We start from the raw sequence: 21,929 nt of genomic DNA, 5'->3' as shown, positions 1-21,929 counted from the left end.
CTTTTTTTACACAACTTAAAAGCCCGTTCACATACTTGCGACCGAGTACGACCGAGAAAGACCAGACCGGCTTTTAAGCCTCTTGCGACGTCTTAGGACCGGATGCGCTGAAGCGGAGCTGGTCCTAAGAAATCCTAGCGAAAACCCACGCGTCCACTACTCTGAGCAGAATTTGCAAGCCCTTCAGCAATTACTAAGCGTTTTACATGTGTTTTCTTTTTCAGGGATTGAAATGGCCTACACCGGCCATTCGAAAATCGCGACTAACCCATTAAGCTATCTATCTGCATCGGGTGCCACAATGGTGAGCACCAGAGGTCAGCACTGGAGGGTGCTGGTATGGTTGCCCCATCCTCGATAGGTGATGTTCAGCTCGACCTATTTAGCAAATAGTGTCATTAGAGCTCGCCCAGCAACTTAGAACCAGCAAACTTAGGGTCGTATTAGTTTTACCTTAGCCGAACGGGCACCCCTTGTTTTGAGATCTCAAAAAAGGAACGGTGTGAAAAGTGCGCTTCGGTATGGATTGCGCGGTCACCTCTCTGTCCCTCGCATAAATTTCTTGTTGCGACCGTAATTGCCATCAGCTTTATATGTTTAAAGCATATGAATATATACTTCCAACATTTACGGCATTGACGCTATCGCTACCATTCGAAAGTGTGGCAGATCGTCCCGTGCTACATCCTTACCATACAGGTGCACGTATCCGGCGCTCTTCAGCGGAGCTAGGCTTTCTTGGCTTAAGGTGGTGATGTTGTTTTCGCCAACGCTGAAAAAGTAGAGGGCGGGGAAGCCCTGGCCGATATCTCGTGGAAGAAACGTCAAAGCGTTCGACCTGGAAAAACAAAAAAACAACAACAAAAAAAAATAAACACTACTTTTGTCACATAGTTTCGACATTCAAATGTCTGTGGTATGCCGACACGATCTAAACCTCCTTCCTATTACCTCTCGATGTCTCTCATTGCCCTCCCCTCTGCCCGTGCTACTCTTTTCTCTTTTATGTGTGGATAACATTTACGGCAGGATTTTTCTCCTTTTCACGTGTATCCACTGCAGCAACCCGATGTATTTACTATAAATGTTTTTTTTTTTTTTTTTTTAATCTGAATAAATCCGTATTTTGTGCAATCAAGCGAATTCTAGTCACGGTCGCGGTAGTTTTCTGTCAGTTCCCACTCCGGACCGTTTCGATCTGGATGAGCATCGTACCGGCGTGCGTTCAGTGCCGGACGTACGTTAAAGGGGTACGGAAAAAAAAATTTAAATATCCAAATTTCGTTTGGAAATGAGTCAAGCATGACGGATAATAACCGTAAATGATAATCGCACGTTTGTATTTTGAACGACTGGCTATATTTTTTGTTCCAAACGGTGCACTCGAGCCAGCACGCGCGATGCGTCATGGGATAGCCGGCGCACACAAAAACAGAAAGAAAGGATTCCCCGCATTCGTGACGTAGCAAGGTTGGCGTGGTTGTGAGCTTTGCGCTTTGTGGCGTTGTCGGCGTTGTGTGGGTGTCATAGCGTCAGCGCATAGAGTAATATAGTAAACGTAAAGAGAGGACAGAGGAGCCGATTCGCGGCCCAGATAGTGCGTTTAATACCCTCCACTACGTGGCGCTTTTCTGCAATTTGGTTAAAATTAATTAAAACTCTTTCTGTGAAAAGTATTTATTTTTTAAATGGCAATGCTTTAAAATTGTTTAATGTACTTAAAACGACTAAATAGTTTAAATCAAATACGTCACAAAAACCACGTGATGAATGGCGCCTGCCACGGCCTGCCTGTCTGCACGCCGTCGCCTCTGCATCATTCTGCATGGCCTCTGCTCGTCCCTGCGTCGTTCGTCTGTGCCGTGCGTGCCGTCCATCTGTGCTTTCTGCTGAATCATGTTCGATCGACTTAGCATCAATCAAGGTGACGCATGACCGCCCGCGTGCTCGCATGCTCGGCGTGAATTCGTGGAGCCGATCGGTTCGAGCTTCTCGCGCTGTTGTTTCTGCCGGGCTGTCTGGCTGCACTTGAACGTGTATGCGTGTTGATTTTCGACGAGATTGTTTAAAAAAAAAGAATTGAACTAACGACCCTGCACACGACATTGTCCATGGGTTTACTGATGACGGTGTTGAACGAACCTCTAACATTGCAGATAGAGCCTTGGTTGTTATGCTGTCTGAAATTTCCAGGAGGTGCGTTTAGCCCCTTGCATACACTGTTGTGCACACTCCAACAACGTCTTCTGTTTAACGCAGTCTCCTCATTTCTCTCATTCGGGAGGTTAAGATTGTTGGCTTCACAGTGAAGGCTGTGGTCTGTGGTTAATAAGGCTTCAAACGTAGGCTTGGTGTTAGAGCACTGCACGGGCCGGAATTTCTAGGCCCGGCCCGACCCGGCCCGGTAGAGACACGGCCCGGGCCCGGCCCGAGCCCGACAGAATTTTAAATTTCTAGGCCCGGCCCGACCCGGCCCGGGCCCGGCCCGAGCCCGACAGAATTGTTAATTTCAAGGCCCCGCCCGACCCGGCCCGATGGCTGTAGCCCGAAACAACCCATATCCGTTTGAACCCGTCCTGTTTCGACCCGCTCCCGAAACGAGCTCCCCATTTGAACCCGTCCTGTTTCGACCCATTCTTTAAACACCCTTCCCATATGAACCCGTCCCGTTTCGACCAGTTCCCTAAACACCCTTCTCGTTTGAATTTGTCCTGTTTCGACCCATTCCCTAAACGCCCTTCTTATTTGAACCAGTTTCCGAAACACCCTTTGCGTTTGAACGCGTCCCGTTTCAACCTACTTTTATAAGGCCCTGCACATCGCAACCTCTTCGCAAAAAGTCTCCATCGTCTTAAGCCTGGTCTGCGCACCTTTTCTGTTTAAGAATATGTTCTGAAGTAGCTTTACATGTCAACGCGTTCTTAAAATATACAACCCTTTCAGGCAAGCTTAAGTTTAATATATTCCTAGTTAACCCCTTAAAACGTTTTTTTCAAGATGGTTCCCAAAACGTGCAAGCGCGGAACGGACTATGTACACTGCGCGACACTGATACCGCGAACACGACGTTGGCTCTTTTTTCGAATTTTACTTCGAAATGGTTTTAGTAGGCACCAAAGTATACCGCTTAGGTATGTGGCCCAGATGAGCACTTCTAAAGACACTAATACTTTTGAAAACAGCGTTTTGATTCTATGAGATAAGCATAAAAACACGACGATCGCTTGTTCGCACTAATATAGTGTCGCGCTCTGTGCAATAAGGGAGTCTTAGAATAACGTACTCAAGCACTTTGGGCAAGCTAAAATTAGCATCGCCATAGGTTTTACATCGCAACGCTATTTTTACGGTACCCAAAGCGCTTGCGTACGTTTTTCTAAATCTTCCTAATAGTGAACTAGATATTTTTGAGAGCGATGAATCAGACAGGTTGACAAGCATATGACTGGGACTTTATTTTGTTTACAACTTTTAACACAACCCTCGCTCACACGGAAAAAGCTTGAAGGCTTTCTAGCTTCAAGATGTCTTTTAGTTACTATTTTTAACGACGCTGTAGTGAATTTGCACTTCGCTTTTTTGTATTCAATGAAACGAAAAGATTAATGAGCAAACTTCTTGCTATCAACAACAATTTATGATTGACGGCACAAAATTGCCCAGGCACGGCTCGGGCCGGCCCGGGCCGGCACGGCCCGAGAACTTTTTTGTTCAAGCCCGAGCCCGGCCCGGGCCCGAGAAAATACGTGCTACCCGGCCCGAGCCCGGCCCGCGGGCCGGGCCGGGCTCGGGCTTTCGGGCTGGCCCGGGCCCGTGCAGTGCTCTACTTGGTGTGTGTGTTGATAAGCCATTTTTTGAAGTTAAAAAACGAACACGTTACTTTGTCTTTGATGTTCCGCACCTTCCCAAAAAAACCAAGAGCAATCTCCAAGCCCACAAACTTTGCATTGGAAATGAGGTCATTGAGTGGTCTTCTATTGTTGAACTTTATTGTTCTATTCATGAGATGAGCTTGGAATTGGCTCCGAAACTTACTGAGAGACACATTTTTTCAAGAACCTTTCTGTAACATGGAAGAAAATTGTGCCCCACAGGTACTGAGTGCCTCACTCTTTCTTGCAATCATATCCCTTGTTTATGCCAAGGAACTTCCTGAGGCAGCCATGGCTACAGCCTATTTCTGTGATAGGAGGTGCATACTTTTTGATTGTCTAAATAGCTAAAAAATTCAAGAATACCGGGCAGAAGTTGCCTCGTGCCATTCTGAAGGGAGAATCTGAAATACTAGATTTTCTCCACCAGTAACTCGGATGGATTTCAGCATGGCGGTTGCAAAGTAAGAGGCAGCCATAAGCCATCATTGGGTGGCAAGTTACTATAAAAAGTGTCCTCATGCTCTGGGATGAGCTTTCAAGCAGCCATGACTTACACTACTGCTTGCAAGCAGCCATGACTTACGACGCCTGCAGCAGGACACACTTGAGAACGTTTTTGGAGCTATATACGACAAATGCTGGGCTGCAACACAAACCCAAATGTGCATCCGTTCACCTCAGAACTAAAACACCTCTCGATAAAGAAACTGTTCAAACTGTCGGACAATGAAAACGTAGAGGATGACAAGGCTGACCTCCTAAAGAAGTTGCAAATATCTCCGCACCATGAAAGTTTAATTTCAGATATTGTAGAATGTCTTCCAATTGATAACTTCCCGCCACTAGAGGATATCTCTGAGCTGGCATCAGACATCAGGTCTAACATAATCGATGACTCGTCCACTTTTTTATTACGTTTGGGGCTATTCGATCATGCTTTTGCTTGAACAGACAACTTACAGCTATGGCTCTTTTCAGCTGCTATCGGATGAGTCTAATAACTTGACCAGGCCTCACCAGTACTGTCTTGCTCCTAAAGCATACCACGTGCCTCGAAAATTCGTCGGGAACTTAGTAGTACCATCACAAGCTGCCCTTCATTTAATTCAGCAACTAGAAAATCACTTTCTTCCCATAATAGAGAGTGTGACACATGTTCGAGGAGTGTGTGCCGCCTTGTATAGCACACTTTGAGATCTGGGTGGTATGAGCCTTTGCCCAGAGGAGTACCACAAAAGGTTTTTAAAATTATTTTGCAGAATAGGCTTGTGTTGACATGTTTGATTTCTTAACCGGAATTTGGACAAAGTTCGGTTGCACTCTTTAGTGGCTAGTAAGCAACGAGACAGGTTTAACTGTTAGTAGTGTATTAACAGAGGCGGTTGCCAAACCAAAAACAAAAAGTGCTTATTAAGTGGGCGGTGCAGCTGGCTCTCCAAACATTTGTTTCTTCTTTTTCCAGGGAATGTGTATCACGGCTCCCTAACAAAAATATTTGTCCAATTTCTACAAAATTTCGACAGAAAATTGTGTATAAAGGCTAAAAATATTTGAAAGAAAATTTAAAAGTAAACATTTGACAGAGATCTGTCTGGTTGGGAGTAATTAATATTAAAAAATTCGAACACCAACCAAGCCCTTCTGTAGGGACCCAACGTTTCAAGGCCAATTCGGCCTCTTCTTCAGGGGCGACTACGGCTATGGCCGTTGAGGAGCAGTGTCCTTTTCTTTTTCTTCTACGGCGTGTGTCTGGTCTTCTTCTTCTACGGCTCTGCCTTTTTCAATAATGTGACGAAGCCCATTCACATAGGCGGATGGTAAAGCCCCTAGAGATCTGTTGATGTTCTGTGGCGTTGTTTGAATGTGCCACGATTCTAGGAACAGTCTTTTTCGAGGATTTGTCTCAACGTCAACGATGCATGCGTTGTCGAAGTCAATGCGATGGTCCTTGACGTCGCAGTGCTCAGCAACCGCGCTACGCTCGTGATCGAATTTGCGCACGTCATTTTTATGTTGACGGATTCTCTCTCTAAAGTTCTTCGTTTCTCCGATGTATGAGGCCGCGCAAACCCCGCACGGAATCTTATATACAACGCCTTGGGCCCTTTCTTTACCAGGGCGATCTTTTGGGCGTGGCATAAGTCGTCCAAGGGTAGACACAGGTTTGTGCGCTAGTTGGATACCTTCTTTCGCAAGCACACGTGCCAGTGCCTCGCTTGTTCCGTTGATGTAGGGAACGCTGATGCGGGAGGTTGGGCGGAAATTCGCACTTAACTGTTGCTGCACGTGTCGTTGGTTTCGGCCTACACGGCGGGCAACGCGATGGATGAAGCTGCTCGTGTAGCCGTTTTTCTTAAGGTCAGCAATGACGGTTCGTTCCTCCTTTCTTTTGTCCTCTTCTGATGAGCAGATGGTCTTTGCCCTGGTTAAGAGTGTCCTGACCACCGACGCCTTATGATTGGCTGGGTGGTTGGATTGAAACTGGAGGTAGCGTCCAGTGTGCGTCGGTTTTCGGTATACAGAGAATTTTAGCTGTTCCTTTTGCCGTTTTACTAGCACGTCCAGGAAAGGTAAGGTGCCGTCCTTTTCGCGCTCCACAGTGAACTGGATGGCAGGCTCGATGGTGTTGAGATGCGCCAGGAATTTGTCCACCTCAGATTTTGCCAGGACGCAGAAGCAGTCATCTACATACCGCAAGAAAATCTTGGGTGGTGTAGATAATGACTGCAGTGCCTTCTGTTCAATAGCTTCCATGCAGAGGTTTGCCGTGGTGACAGAGATGGAAGCACCCATCGCGGTTCCACTGGTCTGCTTGAAGAACTCCCCCCTAAAGCTGAAATATGTACTGTCGAGGCAGAGCTCAAGGAGGCGGCACAGTTCATCCACGCTGAGGTTCGTTCTGTCGCTGAGGTTTTTGTCTTTTTCTAAAGCGTTCCTAGCCGTGGCGACTGCCAGGGGAACAGGAACACTTGTAAAAAGCGAGGTGACGTCGAACGATACCATGGTGTCCTCAGCGCTCAACTTTAATAGTGCAACCTTCTCTACGAAATCGCTGGAATTGCGCACATAGGTCGTCGTATTTCCCACAAGAGGAGAAAAGGTGCGATGAAGATAGTTGGAAAGAGCACGAAGTGGCGAGGTGGTAAAATCTACAATAGGCCGAAGAGGAACGCTAGGCTTGTGAATCTTCGGAAGACCATACAAGCCTGGAGCAGATCCATTCCTACAGAGAAGTCGCAGGTGGAGGCTTCTTGAATCAGGGTGCTTCTTGAAGATGTCCGCTAGAACTTTGTTCATTCTTGCCTGGACTTGTGATGTAGGGTCCTTTGGCAGCTTTTTATAAGCGGAAGTATCAAGAAGATCTTGAACCTTTTTCTCGTAGTCGTCACGGTCCAAGACGACAGTCGAGTTGCCCTTGTCGGCTGGAAGGAGCACAATCTTGTCATCTTCTCGAAGCGCTCGAAGTGCTTTTACTTCTTCTTTTGGTAGGTTGTGTCGCTGATATTGCGGTATCTTAGACAAGATGCCGATCACCTTTTGTCGGGTTCGTTCGCGAGAGCTTGGATTCATGTGCGCGATGCCGTCTTCAAGAGCTGCGACCATTTTTGGCAAAGGCGGCCTCGTTGTGGTCATATTAAACCCATGGCCCTTGGCTAATACATTAATCTCACAAGGGGAGAGTAACCTGGACGAGAGGTTCGTGACAAAACTAGCGGTGTTGGTGCTGCGTTGTGTTGTTTGTCCGCTTTGCAGTCTCGAAAACTTTTTGCCTTGAGATACTTGCTGTTTTTCAGCAGCAGTGGAGGCGACACTTTCGGCGAAAGACTGTAGAGATGGGAATACGTCTGGAATGCAGTATTCTAGCTGCCGTCGAGTGAAAAAAAGGTCCAGTTTCTTTTTCTTTAAAGTGGCGTGGCATTCGTGGATGCGGGCTTTAATGAGACGGCGCTCAGCCTGTTCGAGGATCTTGTGTCCTTCCGGCGTATGAACGAGGCGCTTAATGCGAAGGCTTTGGGGAACCACATGGGAGTCCCGGCAGGCAACCGTAAAGTCCAGGTGAGTCTTGAAAATAGAGATGCTCCGAGCAATATTCACATACCGTTTAGCGAGCTGCGCTGTCTCCTCTCCGAAGTCAATGCGTAAAGATTTAAAAGTAAACATTTGACAGAGATCTGTCTGGTTGGGAGTAATTAATATTAAAAAATTCGAACACCAACCAAGCCCTTCTGTAGGGACCCAACGTTTCAAGGCCAATTCGGCCTCTTCTTCAGGGGCGACTACGGCTATGGCCGTTGAGGAGCAGTGTCCTTTTCTTTTTCTTCTACGGCGTGTGTCTGGTCTTCTTCTTCTACGGCTCTGCCTTTTTCAATAATGTGACGAAGCCCATTCACATAGGCGGATGGTAAAGTAAACATTTGACAGATCTCTGTCAAATGTTTACTTTTAAATCTTTACGCATTGACTTCGGAGAGGAGACAGCGCAGCTCGCTAAACGGTATGTGAATATTGCTCGGAGCATCTCTATTTTCAAGACTCACCTGGACTTTACGGTTGCCTGCCGGGACTCCCATGTGGTTCCCCAAAGCCTTCGCATTAAGCGCCTCGTTCATACGCCGGAAGGACACAAGATCCTCGAACAGGCTGAGCGCCGTCTCATTAAAGCCCGCATCCACGAATGCCACGCCACTTTAAAGAAAAAGAAACTGGACCTTTTTTTCACTCGACGGCAGCTAGAATACTGCATTCCAGACGTATTCCCATCTCTACAGTCTTTCGCCGAAAGTGTCGCCTCCACTGCTGCTGAAAAACAGCAAGTATCTCAAGGCAAAAAGTTTTCGAGACTGCAAAGCGGACAAACAACACAACGCAGCACCAACACCGCTAGTTTTGTCACGAACCTCTCGTCCAGGTTACTCTCCCCTTGTGAGATTAATGTATTAGCCAAGGGCCATGGGTTTAATATGACCACAACGAGGCCGCCTTTGCCAAAAATGGTCGCAGCTCTTGAAGACGGCATCGCGCACATGAATCCAAGCTCTCGCGAACGAACCCGACAAAAGGTGATCGGCATCTTGTCTAAGATACCGCAATATCAGCGACACAACCTACCAAAAGAAGAAGTAAAAGCACTTCGAGCGCTTCGAGAAGATGACAAGATTGTGCTCCTTCCAGCCGACAAGGGCAACTCGACTGTCGTCTTGGACCGTGACGACTACGAGAAAAAGGTTCAAGATCTTCTTGATACTTCCGCTTATAAAAAGCTGCCAAAGGACCCTACATCACAAGTCCAGGCAAGAATGAACAAAGTTCTAGCGGACATCTTCAAGAAGCACCCTGATTCAAGAAGCCTCCACCTGCGACTTCTCTGTAGGAATGGATCTGCTCCAGGCTTGTATGGTCTTCCGAAGATTCACAAGCCTAGCGTTCCTCTTCGGCCTATTGTAGATTTTACCACCTCGCCACTTCGTGCTCTTTCCAACTATCTTCATCGCACCTTTTCTCCTCTTGTGGGAAATACGACGACCTATGTGCGCAATTCCAGCGATTTCGTAGAGAAGGTTGCACTATTAAAGTTGAGCGCTGAGGACACCATGGTATCGTTCGACGTCACCTCGCTTTTTACAAGTGTTCCTGTTCCCCTGGCAGTCGCCACGGCTAGGAACGCTTTAGAAAAAGACAAAAACCTCAGCGACAGAACGAACCTCAGCGTGGATGAACTGTGCCGCCTCCTTGAGCTCTGCCTCGACAGTACATATTTCAGCTTTAGGGGGGAGTTCTTCAAGCAGACCAGTGGAACCGCGATGGGTGCTTCCATCTCTGTCACCACGGCAAACCTCTGCATGGAAGCTATTGAACAGAAGGCACTGCAGTCATTATCTACACCACCCAAGATTTTCTTGCGGTATGTAGATGACTGCTTCTGCGTCCTGGCAAAATCTGAGGTGGACAAATTCCTGGCGCATCTCAACACCATCGAGCCTGCCATCCAGTTCACTGTGGAGCGCGAAAAGGACGGCACCTTACCTTTCCTGGACGTGCTAGTAAAACGGCAAAAGGAACAGCTAAAATTCTCTGTATACCGAAAACCGACGCACACTGGACGCTACCTCCAGTTTCAATCCAACCACCCAGCCAATCATAAGGCGTCGGTGGTCAGGACACTCTTAACCAGGGCAAAGACCATCTGCTCATCAGAAGAGGACAAAAGAAAGGAGGAACGAACCGTCATTGCTGACCTTAAGAAAAACGGCTACACGAGCAGCTTCATCCATCGCGTTGCCCGCCGTGTAGGCCGAAACCAACGACACGTGCAGCAACAGTTAAGTGCGAATTTCCGCCCAACCTCCCGCATCAGCGTTCCCTACATCAACGGAACAAGCGAGGCACTGGCACGTGTGCTTGCGAAAGAAGGTATCCAACTAGCGCACAAACCTGTGTCTACCCTTGGACGACTTATGCCACGCCCAAAAGATCGCCCTGGTAAAGAAAGGGCCCAAGGCGTTGTATATAAGATTCCGTGCGGGGTTTGCGCGGCCTCATACATCGGAGAAACGAAGAACTTTAGAGAGAGAATCCGTCAACATAAAAATGACGTGCGCAAATTCGATCACGAGCGTAGCGCGGTTGCTGAGCACTGCGACGTCAAGGACCATCGCATTGACTTCGACAACGCATGCATCGTTGACGTTGAGACAAATCCTCGAAAAAGACTGTTCCTAGAATCGTGGCACATTCAAACAACGCCACAGAACATCAACAGATCTCTAGGGGCTTTACCATCCGCCTATGTGAATGGGCTTCGTCACATTATTGAAAAAGGCAGAGCCGTAGAAGAAGAAGACCAGACACACGCCGTAGAAGAAAAAGAAAAGGACACTGCTCCTCAACGGCCATAGCCGTAGTCGCCCCTGAAGAAGAGGCCGAATTGGCCTTGAAACGTTGGGTCCCTACAGAAGGGCTTGGTTGGTGTTCGAATTTTTTAATATTGAAAGAAAATGTATCCATTTTTGTATCCACTGTCCATAGTTTTTTAGCCGCTTTTTTCTGAAGCCATATTTCTTTTCTGAACAATTTCGGGGCATGTTTAGGGACGTTGAATCTTGTCAGATTTCGAATAGAGTTCTCATTGTTTGGTAATGGCTCGCCCGCAGTGAGTTTGAGGCTATGCGAATTGGTGTTTCTTTTATATTTGCAGGAAATGGGAATTCGTACTATCTGACGTGTGCTTCGCACTGTTATTATACTTTTATGACTAGTGATGATAGCGATGTCTTATTTATTTTTGCACTTACTTCCCGTATCCGAGTCGGCGTGAAAGTGAATGTATAATACAGCATGTTCTCCGTGGAAAGGTTTTGTTAACTTAAGTTAACAAACTTTCTTAGCGGAACCAATTGGTTCCGCTAAGAATCTATTACGAAGTGTACGATATGCTGACGTCCTTCATATTCATTTATTTTTGTGAGTATCGATCTCTTTCGTATAAAACATACAGAGCTTCTGAAGAAAATCATGTATACATGGATGTGGTCCAATAAAATGTGTTCGAACCACTTACTGTTGTTGACCCCAAAATGCTCCACCAGCCAAGAGTCAATACGGCGATTGCGTAACTTCGATGCTTTACAATAGAAAACGAACAAGAAATATATATACTTCTGCTTTGTGAAGTAAGTTGAACTATTGTTTAACACATTTTGCACGGACTCTATCGTAAAAAATAAAGCAAAAGTGCGTCAGTATTAAAGAAAAAAACAGCGGCTTCGGAAGTCCCGAGAGCCGAGCGAGCGGGGAGGAAAGAGAGAGGGGTACCGGAGAACCGGAGCAGAAACGCCCAAACCGAAACTAACTTGCCCGGAAACGGAATCAGATTATGCGTAATACCGCCCGCTAGGAGCGCTACCTGTCACTGGTCTATCTGGGCCGATGGGGCCTATAGTAGTGTCCGCTCTTTACCTTGTGTACATTACTCTATGGTCAGCGCATTACAACCGAGCCGTTCGAGTACCCGTGGGGTGACGAGCCTGTGGCTGGCCCAAGGAGCACGTAGCTTCGACAACACTGCCAGCTTAGGAATGAACGGGGTGAGGAAAGCAACTTTTGTTCGAGTTTTGAGCGACGGGCTAATCTTCTACGGGGAGAGTGGCTGTTTCCTGTTTCACGAACGGGGATCCGAGAAAGTGGGGAGTCCTTCCTTTCCGTCTTCTTGGACCGTTTGGTACAATGCGCGATTTGTGAAGGCCCGTTCACACTCTTGCGACCGAGCAAGACCGAGAGAGACCAGACCGGTTTTTAAGCCTCTTGCGATCTCTTAGGACCTGCTCCGCTGCAGCTCATCCGGTCCTAAAAAGTCGCAAAAGGCTTAAAAAACGGTCTGGTCTCTCTCGGTCTTGCTCGGTCGCAAGAGTGTGAAAGGCGCTTGAGTTGAGCTAGGAGGAAAGCTAAGAAAGAAAATGGTTGAAATTTCAAAGGGCGGCGCTGCTCCGAAGGAATCTGCTACGTCACGACTACGTAGCAAGTTACCCAACGTTGCTAGATTACCTCCCAAATAGGCTCCACATGCATCCATCAGGTGCACATTGAAAGATCGTTTATTTAGCTTTAAAAATAGTTTTGCCGTGCCTTTGAACGGAAGACTGGTGTTTTTGAGGTTAGGGTGCAACAAGCAACACATTCAAGCTTGAAAATCAGTGCTGGAATTTCTCTTCCCTGCCCCATTAGAGGCCCTAGATTAGCGGTCGTACTGCACTTGCCTAATTGTTCACCTAAAGCGGAGACATGAAACGCACCTTGAGTGAAACTAACATTCCGCTCTTGGTTTCACTGAAGAGTATCCCCAAGTATACAGAGAGAAACTGTTCCAAAAAGCATCTCTGGCGTATCGAGACGCAGAAAGGAGCACACCAATCCCAGAACAACCGGTATTTTACCCGCCAAGTACGCCCCTCACTGGGTGAAATCGGAAGAGAACCTAAAGCAAGTGGGCGCGTCTGGAGGGTGAAGAAATGCGCAGGGTGTGCCAAAAGGGCTTCTGGTCAAAACGTCCATCGAGGCAAAATGTTTATTGGGTCAAAATGTCCAACAGGTTATGGGAGACGCGCATCAAAATGTCTATCGAGACGAAATGTCCAATCAGGTCGAAATATACACAGAGTCAAAACGTCGATTTACGGTCGATGAAAATATCCAATAGGGTCAAAATGCTCACTGAGTCAAAACGTCCATCGGGTCGAAGTTTCCACGGAATCAAAATGTCCCTCGGGTCCTTTTTTTTTATTTTCAAGGTCTGAAAACTCATTAAAATATGTTCTGAAACAGGGTTGACCTCGGGACCCAGAAAACAAAAACGACTGAGAGCTCTGAAACCAGAATGTGTGCGAAAAATAAAGTGGTCTTTGAAATTTTATTTTCTTAATATACAGGTTCCGTGCCACCCTTCACTCGCAGTTTGACCCGTTGACCCAGTGACAAAGTGCCCAATAACGAATTCCACTATGGGACCAATAGTGCTGCTACAAGTTGCGCTTTTACCAATTGTCTGTCAACGAACGCCCCGCCTCCTCCGCTGCGCCAAGTATTGTAGAGGGCGTGTATTCGCAATGAGTTTCGGGGCGCCCTCTAGGGTGTACGTAAAAAGGGTGTGCATGAATAAACGGGGGCTTTTTCCGTCCGAGTGCTCGGAGCGTCAGCTGTGTCACTCTTTCCTCCGCGGCCCTCGGCTCTGGCCGTCACCTCGGCCGCCTCGGCTCGAACCCGCCCACTACAGTACTCAGGAGGTTCAAGTTTAAGTTTATTGTACTCTGTTGTGTCCGGGGACCATGTGGTGTCGTCAAGTGCAGCGTTGCTTCAGGCCACAATGTGTCATTTGCTATAACGATCTATTTTAAGGTTTCTGCTACAAACGTCATCATGCGCAGCTCGTTCACTTTTCGCCTGAGCGAGCGCATTAATGTTCCAAATTTCAAAATTAGTACAGGGGTGAGAAACTTGTTGCTCGTCTTTTGGAGCCAAAAAACTATTCTCGAGTTTAATTTTTTTTTATCTTCGTCTTCACTTCTTTACATTATCTTAACTAACTAACAAAACGTAGTTATCGTGTAGCATTTTTTAGTCATATTAAACCAATGGTACTCCAAATACCTATGCTATTGGGAGTGGATAAAAACCTTTTTTTTTTAGCGCTAACATAATTAATATTTGCCAGAACGTAACTCCAGCAGTTCGATACCGGAGTTGAAATTTTCAGAAGAGAGCGCTTTATCTTGACAGAACCATGAAATGAATTTTCGGTTGGCATAAATTAGGATCTTTACTAATCGGATATCGTTTAGTGCGCCAAAATAAAACTAGTACACGAGCATATAAAACCAAAAGCCTGCTTTTCGGTACGAAACTGTTAAAATATAGCGGACTATTTTGTGCTTCCTTTAGTTCAAAATCTTTCCGCCTTTTCACTGTGATGCATGGGCAGGCCCAAAAACGTTATCCGAACCCAGCTCACGCATTGGACACGAGCCTTGCGTCACTCGGACGAATGCGCTCGTCAACAATCCACCCGTCGACAAATATTGGAATTCGCGTTCGTGGCCAAGGAGTGCCGTGACTACATTTGTTATTCATTTGAAAATGACAAGTTTGATGGTGTGCTTAAAAAGCACGGTGGAAGCTTGGAGACATCGCCTCCGGTGTCCAAGCTCGTCACGATCACGTGATTTCTCATTTCGCTTTTGAGTTGACGATTCGAGCTAAGGAGGAAGAAGTTTAAAAATCATTTCATGGTCCCTTCAATCTCAACCTAGCGACAAACAGAGACATGGGCATACTCCGAATTAGATCTTTAAGAGCAATAAATTTGCCGCATATCTACAACGAATTTTCGTAATTTAGAATTGCATACTGCGAATTCATTAGCGTGGGGTGAGTGATTCGTGGGACCAGATGTTCGTGATCATCTTTGTATAGCTAAATTTTTTGTTCTTTGAAATCGCTCACACATTTTAAGACGTTTATCACTCTTTTCTGAGCCCCCCCCCCCCCCCCCCCCCCCCCTTTTGGCATCTAGCTCCAAACACTGGGCACGTACAGCCGAAATGTCCATAGAGCCAAAACGTCCAGTATATGGCATTTTGACTCGATGGACATTTTGACCTGGAATCCGCAAAAAGCAGACGAACTTGCAAGCCGTAATGGTTCTCGTTCCGTGTCTTGTTCTGCTCGGTTATTAGTTGTTCGGACATTTCCGCGATGTGCGTTGGTCATGCCTGCGTCACCGCGACGGCAACGACCAGCCTCTACAGCTGCCGCACGAGCACGCTTGTGGGACGCGTAGCACGGCTGCCGCTCTGCCGCCGTCAGCTGCTTCCGCGTGCCTTCCAAAAACACGAGGCACGTTGACGGCGTTCTCTTTCCGTGATATAACAGCAAATATACAAACAGGGACATTTTCAAGAAACCCCGAGCCTTATGCTCGTTATTCCGAAAGGAGGTTCTCAGGGCAGAGTGAAACACAGCAAAGCAATACGACGCCGCCGAACGATTTTGACTCGAACACCGTAGAGCGTCCAAGTTTGTCTGCTCAATGTGCACCTAGTGCGTTTTGTTCCCCCGAGCTCTAGCAATGACGGAGCGCGCTTGGCTGCATCGCCATCGCGTGTTCCCTGTCCCTTCTCTGTGTTGACCTATGATTGGCGTGTTCCTCCTTGGGTTCTAAAGCGCCAAAGGCGCATTTTGGAACACTTGCTGGCCGTATCTTTTTATCTCAATTCAAACACACTTTTCAGGTTCACTCCTTAATTTTGACGAAAAAAATTATCGCTGCTGGGAGCATTCTTGAAAAGTAAACATTTCGGCAGAATAAAAAAAAAGCTGCAGGTACTCTTGATATGAAAGACGGCGCAAGCGGCAAGCTTGATTAATCTTTTTTTTTTTTGTGTGTGTAGTTGCCCATTTAAATGGTCGAGGCGAAAACTTATATTTCTCCCACAGGTCGGAAATTGCGAGTTTGACTACTCGTTATCTTTTTTCTTTCTTTTTTGTTTCATTTTTCAAAATAAAAAATTTTGTTGTGACACTCTGAAAATAGATTTTTTTATAAAAAAAAAAGTTTGAAATAGTTTTTAAAGAAATGTTTAACTGTGCTCCCCTGATCATTTTCAGTAAAGTTTGGCGAGCTTTTACGTGTCACCTATTTCGGATATTGTATTAATCGTGACAACGCAGCAAAGTTCAAATTCAACTCTTTTCGATTAATGCATAGTTCGACGGGAGCGCGTTGGTGAAGTTAAATAAAAACAGAAATAATAACATACGGACGGAAAGAACAGCACCTCTTTCGGTGCTGTTCTGTCCATCCCTATGTTTATTTTTTCTGTTTTTATTCAGTTAATACAGATTTAATATTTTTTTCGTTACATAATAAACTCTTTAGCATTCACTTGAATGTACGAGCGTTTCGGAAATCGAGCATATTCAAACTCGATTTGCTCAAAAACTTAACTTTTTATTTGATTTATTTATTAGTAGCAAGTTACAATTTTGGTTTATTGGAAACTACAAGTATATTATATAGTATTTTGTTTATTTGACCGCCATTAAAGCTTGAATCTTGTCAGATGTACGTTGTAAAAGGCAAGCTTTGTTGCGTAATAAAACATTTTTTTATTCTGCATTAAGCACAACTCCACTATTGTTTGAAGTAACGTCTTAATTAAACTATCAATGATATGTAATTAAGTGTACTACGCCTCAATGTTGGCTAGAAGAGCACCTTTTCAGGACGTAGTCACAAGGAACAACTGACAGGATTCAAGGTCAAACAGGGCATACAAGCAAAATACTAAGTTTTCAGTTTTTCTTTGTTGACAAACCACAGTTATACAATGCTGCCAATGAGACCTAAAGGAAATAAAAGCTTTTTAATTTTAGAAATCGCTTTTAATTTGTTGGGTTTTTGAAACATTCCTTTATTCAAATGTATATAACCTTTCATTTTTAACATCTCATATTGAAATTGCATTCAATAAAAAGGGAAATCTTTAGGTTACCGATGATATCAAGGGAATTAAAATATTTTAAATAGTTCAAACTTGAAAAGTTTCCAGACTATACCGAAAATTATCGAAGGAACATAGTTTGACCGTTCTGAAAGAAACTACTTTAAAAGATTACAATTTTGTTTTATTCATAATGCGTAAGAAATACATTTTAAGAGTGTCTCCTAGCACAGTATTTTGAGAAGTTACGAAGCAGCAAGAGGTCAGACATGCGATTGCGACAGGTGGAAGAAAACGCGTTGTGACCCTTTAATTATGATGTGGCCTTGTTTGTCATTTTTAATGAGATTTATTGAAGATTTTATAATGATTTTGACATCTTCGGAAATGCCAATTTTAGCTATTTTTATTGAATACAAATCTGTCATATATGTTTAAAAAGTATGTTACATACATTTGAAGGAACGAATGGTTAACAAAAATCAGCAAATTTGGAACTAATTAAAGAAACTTTTTTTTAATTTGCTTTGAGTTTTAATGAAAACGAAGTAGAATCGTAAGTTTATTAGCAAATATCAACAAAGCAAAAAAGATATTCTGTTTCGTTTGTACGTCCGCAATTCAAGCTTGAATCATGTCACTTGTTCGTTGTAAAGGCGTCCTCGCCTGGTAGTATTTTGGTCAATATGGTGACGTGGTACAGATAATTACCTAATAAATACACTTTAATTAATTCGTAACATTAAAAAAGTGAAACAGTAAGGGATGCGTATTAGAAAGTATTTACTGCGAAATAAAGCTTGCAACTTCCCAACGCACATCGGACAAGGTGAAAGCTTCAATTGCGCTCATATAAACAATTATTACTATTTATTATATTTACATTTTACTAAACCACTATTATACCTTGCGACTAATAAAAAAGAGGAAAATAAAGGTATGTTTTTGGGAAATCGAGTTTCAATTTGCTAGATTTCTGAAACGTTCGCTCATTCAAATTTATGTAACAATTTTATTTCGTATAGATAATATTCAATTTGTATTCGTTGTAAATAGCTAGATTTGAGCTTTCTGGTGATGTCAAGGTATTTCAAATATTCGAGATACGTCACAAGTAAAAACTTGCCAAGCTTTGCAAAAAATCATCAAAGTTCGACACTTGTTTATTTTAATTATTGAAAAATAAACGATTTTATTTAATTCCTCAAACCTAAGAAAATCTATTTGAAAATACCAGAAAAGAGTGTTAGTTTTTTTTTATTTTAAAAATGAGAAAATAGCGAACGGACAAGGAAGCAATTCCCGACCTGCGGGAGAAACCTCAATGTCCGCCTCGGCTATTTCAATGGTGAATAACGCGGGAAAAATACGCCAAGCTTGCCGTCTCCGCCGTCTTTCATTTCAAGAATGCTCTCAGAACATAATTGTTATTTTTTTGGTAGAAACTAAACTTTTGACCCCAAAACCGTGCGTTAAGGGAGATGAAAACACCAACAGAAAAGAAGGCGAGAGGATACATGGATTACTGCTGTCGTCTTCTTCCCTTGTCCGTGCTCCCTGGCTCTTCGTTATTATTATGCAATTTAGTTTATTGCCCTGCCCCTCCGAATAATAAGGATAAAATAAACAAGAATCGTTTAACGCCATAAATTGTACAATAAATTATATTAATGTGCCACAAAGCTACGCGCTCTAGTAATTTCGTGAACATAAAATATGCATAAAGACTAGTACACTGCATGTTAGCTAACGCAGAGTTCCTTAGAGAGAAATATTTCAATGTTACAGTCGCGTGAACCTGCTCCATGCTGGTGTGGAGCGGTACGCTGCCGAGCAGCTGTGAACGAACATCAGCTTTTTAGTTCCTTCCGACTTCAAGATTTTGTAATTTACCCGGCGCCATCTCAAGACAAAAAAAAAATGGGCCTGTTCCTACTGTTTGCATTTTTGCACCTAGCAGCTGGCGCACACTTTACGCTTAGTTGGGTCACATTGAATAAATAAATGAACGCAAACGACTCAGCCGTTTGAATCCGGCGGCGATTTGCACCAACGACTGGCTCCGCCAGAGCAAGGCAACAACTATACGTGCCAGCAGTCTCTTCTTTATTTCACCTTAAATTTTATAAAGAAAACAATATCATCCATGCAGAAGTGCAATTTTTGCGACCGAAGCGACGCAAGCGAGAAAGATATGTCGGCACGTAGGTTGGTAATAACACCGCACTGTATAGTGATTGTATCGGATTTGCTCCTAAGGTTATCTACTAAAACCTAGCAAAGACCAGCCTTCTTTTCTAAGAAGACTGCGTAACCCGTAACCACGTAGAACCTCATTTAAAAAAAAAGATTATGGCAACACGTAAGACGCGGGGTAGGCAGAAAATGTAACACATCTTTCCACAAAGCTACAGCCACTTTCGCCAGCCGAACATAATTAGAACTTTCGCAGCTGTTTAATGAAAGCGAGCGCATGCGGTAAACATTTCTTGGAAAATGTCTTCTTTTTTAAACATATAATAGCCGTGCGAACACGACGAACGGAATTGCACATTAAGTATCATCCCGACACCTGATCGTGGCTCGCGCGGTCGACACACCGGGTGAATGAGATCATTGTCTTTTTGTCCTTAACATTTTTCAGAGTTACGAAAATTCAGGCCGACCGTAATGAACTTTCAGCGACTCAAATCTGTTTGTCCCAAAATGGTGTCTGACGCCTTTGCTTGTAGATGGCAAATGTGGCCAGTGTTGTCCGATTGCTAACTTGGGATCTTTCACCTGCATTACGAAGTGCGCTACAAGAAAGTACGTTCCTGCAGAACACGTAGACAGCAAATCAGGGCGAATCACAGAAGGATCCCAGCCAATGGTGAAGGTCGCTACGATATGAAAAGGTGCGATGTGTACAAGGACAGCGTTTCACTTGCTGATTCTTCCTGCATGCATCAGAGTTTTCATATCCAATCGTGTGCTGAATTTCTACATTAACATATTTCTTCGCCCTGATTGGCTGTCGACTTGTTCTGCAGGGAGATGAACTCAAACGTTTTTGTAGTGTAATTACACGACCGCACACCTGTCCAATGCTGGACACGAGATCAAAACAAGCGGGTGGAAATCCAACCCAGGAAGGTTGTGGGAAAGTAATCCAGCTTTTCAATGGGTACGTTTTCTGTGTTTTGGGGAGTCATTTCTTTTTTTTTTTTTTTGTTTAAGTAGCCAACAAGGCAGTTTGACAGAAGAAATATAGCTGTGAAATTAAGAAAAAGTATTTTTATGGGACCAAATTGGAGACCGGCAATTCTTAACACAAAATCGAAATTAACTACTGAAATCATCAGGAGGCTGAACTGTGTGTGTTTACAGTATCGTGTTGTAACCCATACGCTGCTCCTGACAGGTGCATCAGAGCAGGCTTTGCAGTGGTAGGGCACAGCCTCGATTGCATTAATTATAAAATAAGGCGATTTTTTTAAAACTATCTACTAGCGTACTGGACTTAGCACAAAAGAAAAAGCGCCCGCAAGTAATCTTATGTCAGATGTCTTCTCATTAACAAAACCGGACGCATTGTCACCTCCCCACTAGAAATTTTGAAATCTTCTGAGTATTTACTCGAAGTACTTACTCAAGGTCCAGGAAATGCAGCTTCAGAGCAGGCAACGGCAGCATCGATCTCAAAAATTTCTTTAGGTTGCATTTCTGCACGATTACGCGTTCGAGATTCTTCAGCGAGGACAGCCAGTTTTCGTCGATGTAGCCGATGGTCGAGTTGTAGATATAGACTCGAGTCATACTCTGCGGAAGGTCGTTGAAATCGCGAGTGAGCTCGAGGTGCTTCATGTTCCAGAATTCGAGCTTTTCAAGCTTCCTGAGCCGGCCGAGCATTGTCCAGGAGTCCGGCAGCGTGCTGCCGTCCCTGAACACAATGAACTGGAGCGAGTCCTCAATCCCCAGGAACGGGTTGGGCCCGGTCTCGAACTGGGCGAAGCTGTGCGCCCGCACGTTTCGCAGCTCAATGACGCTCACGCTGCCGTCCGCGAAGGTGCCGCCTGGGTAGTAGTCCAGCTGGCTGTCCTCCAAGATGAACCACAGGTTGGGATACTTGAGGGCACGCTGCACGTAGTGGTAGAGGTCGCCCACTTTGTTGAAGTTAACGCAGGTGTAGAATTTGTATTTGTAGCAGTCTTCGCTACAGGCAGACAGGTAATCCCTGTCCTGACACGAGGGTCCGGAAGCCGCCTCATGAAATAGCGTAGTTAGGGTTACTAACACCGCAGCGGCAACCGCTGTTTCCCTGACCGGCATCGTAGCACTTTGCCTTGGCGCAACACGAAACGAACGCCGTTAAGCGTTTTGGTGATGATAGCAACTCCAACCGGTTCCGCTCAAGGGCGCGTGCTCTCGACACAACACCCCTCAGAGATGACCTCACCCGTTCAAAGGCGGGAGAGTGGAATTAACGCTTCGCTCTTTTACGTCGAAGGTTGTTCAGCTCGAATAACACACCTTGAATAATTCATGGCCTTGCACCGCCTAGACGACAGCAATATTTGCCAGTACATTAGATACAAGTAAATGTTTAGGTTAAAACTTGCCAAATAAAAAGGAATACTGAACACAAAACACGTTGAGAATGAATTATTTCCGAAATCGTGATTTTTTTTTTTTTGTTAAATGCTTGTAATCCAGCTTTTACCCTCTTTTATGCACGCGTAGTTCACAATGTCCGAATCAATAGGTAATTAGTTCGGCGGATGCAAACAATACTTTAGAAACCGCGCGAACATGTGGTGAAAGTAAAATTTAAAACGGCTTGGCTTACCAAAATTAACAGTTTAATTAAACGTTTCGCTTCCTTTGTGGGAGGCACCGTTAGTACAGTAAGGAGCCATGAGTTGCACCTCCTATTGCTCGTACACTCGCATTGCTTTTTTGTGTACGGATCATGCCTGCCACCTGGGAGGCGAAACGTTTCAATAAACTCTATTTTGTTAAGTAACGCAGTTTTTATTATAACTTCTATCAATTCATTCGGTTCATTAAGGGATGCATATTT

At 44.8% G+C, this 21,929-nt stretch overlaps 1 protein-coding gene across 1 annotated transcript in view; it reads right to left on the bottom strand.

Moving 5' to 3' along the window:
- The window catches only part of LOC115310005 (protein slit), a 61,669-nt gene extending 40,491 nt beyond the window's left edge, over positions 1-21,178 (bottom strand). Inside the window, exons 1-2 of the mRNA XM_040207476.3 lie at positions 20,499-21,178; positions 693-838 (exon numbers count right to left, since the gene is read on the bottom strand). Coding sequence (XP_040063410.1) covers positions 693-838; positions 20,499-21,178 — 826 coding nt within the window. The remainder of the gene's footprint in view (positions 1-692; positions 839-20,498) is intronic.
- Between the last annotated feature and the right edge of the window lie 751 nt (positions 21,179-21,929).

This window comes from Ixodes scapularis, unplaced genomic scaffold, assembly GCF_016920785.2.
Source record: "Ixodes scapularis isolate PalLabHiFi unplaced genomic scaffold, ASM1692078v2 PGA_scaffold8__174_contigs__length_109621045, whole genome shotgun sequence".
In the NCBI taxonomy this organism is placed as follows: Eukaryota; Metazoa; Arthropoda; class Arachnida; order Ixodida; family Ixodidae; genus Ixodes; species Ixodes scapularis.
The sequence above is the reverse complement of the archived record's forward strand: the minus strand, read 5'-3'. Positions and strand labels throughout refer to the sequence as shown.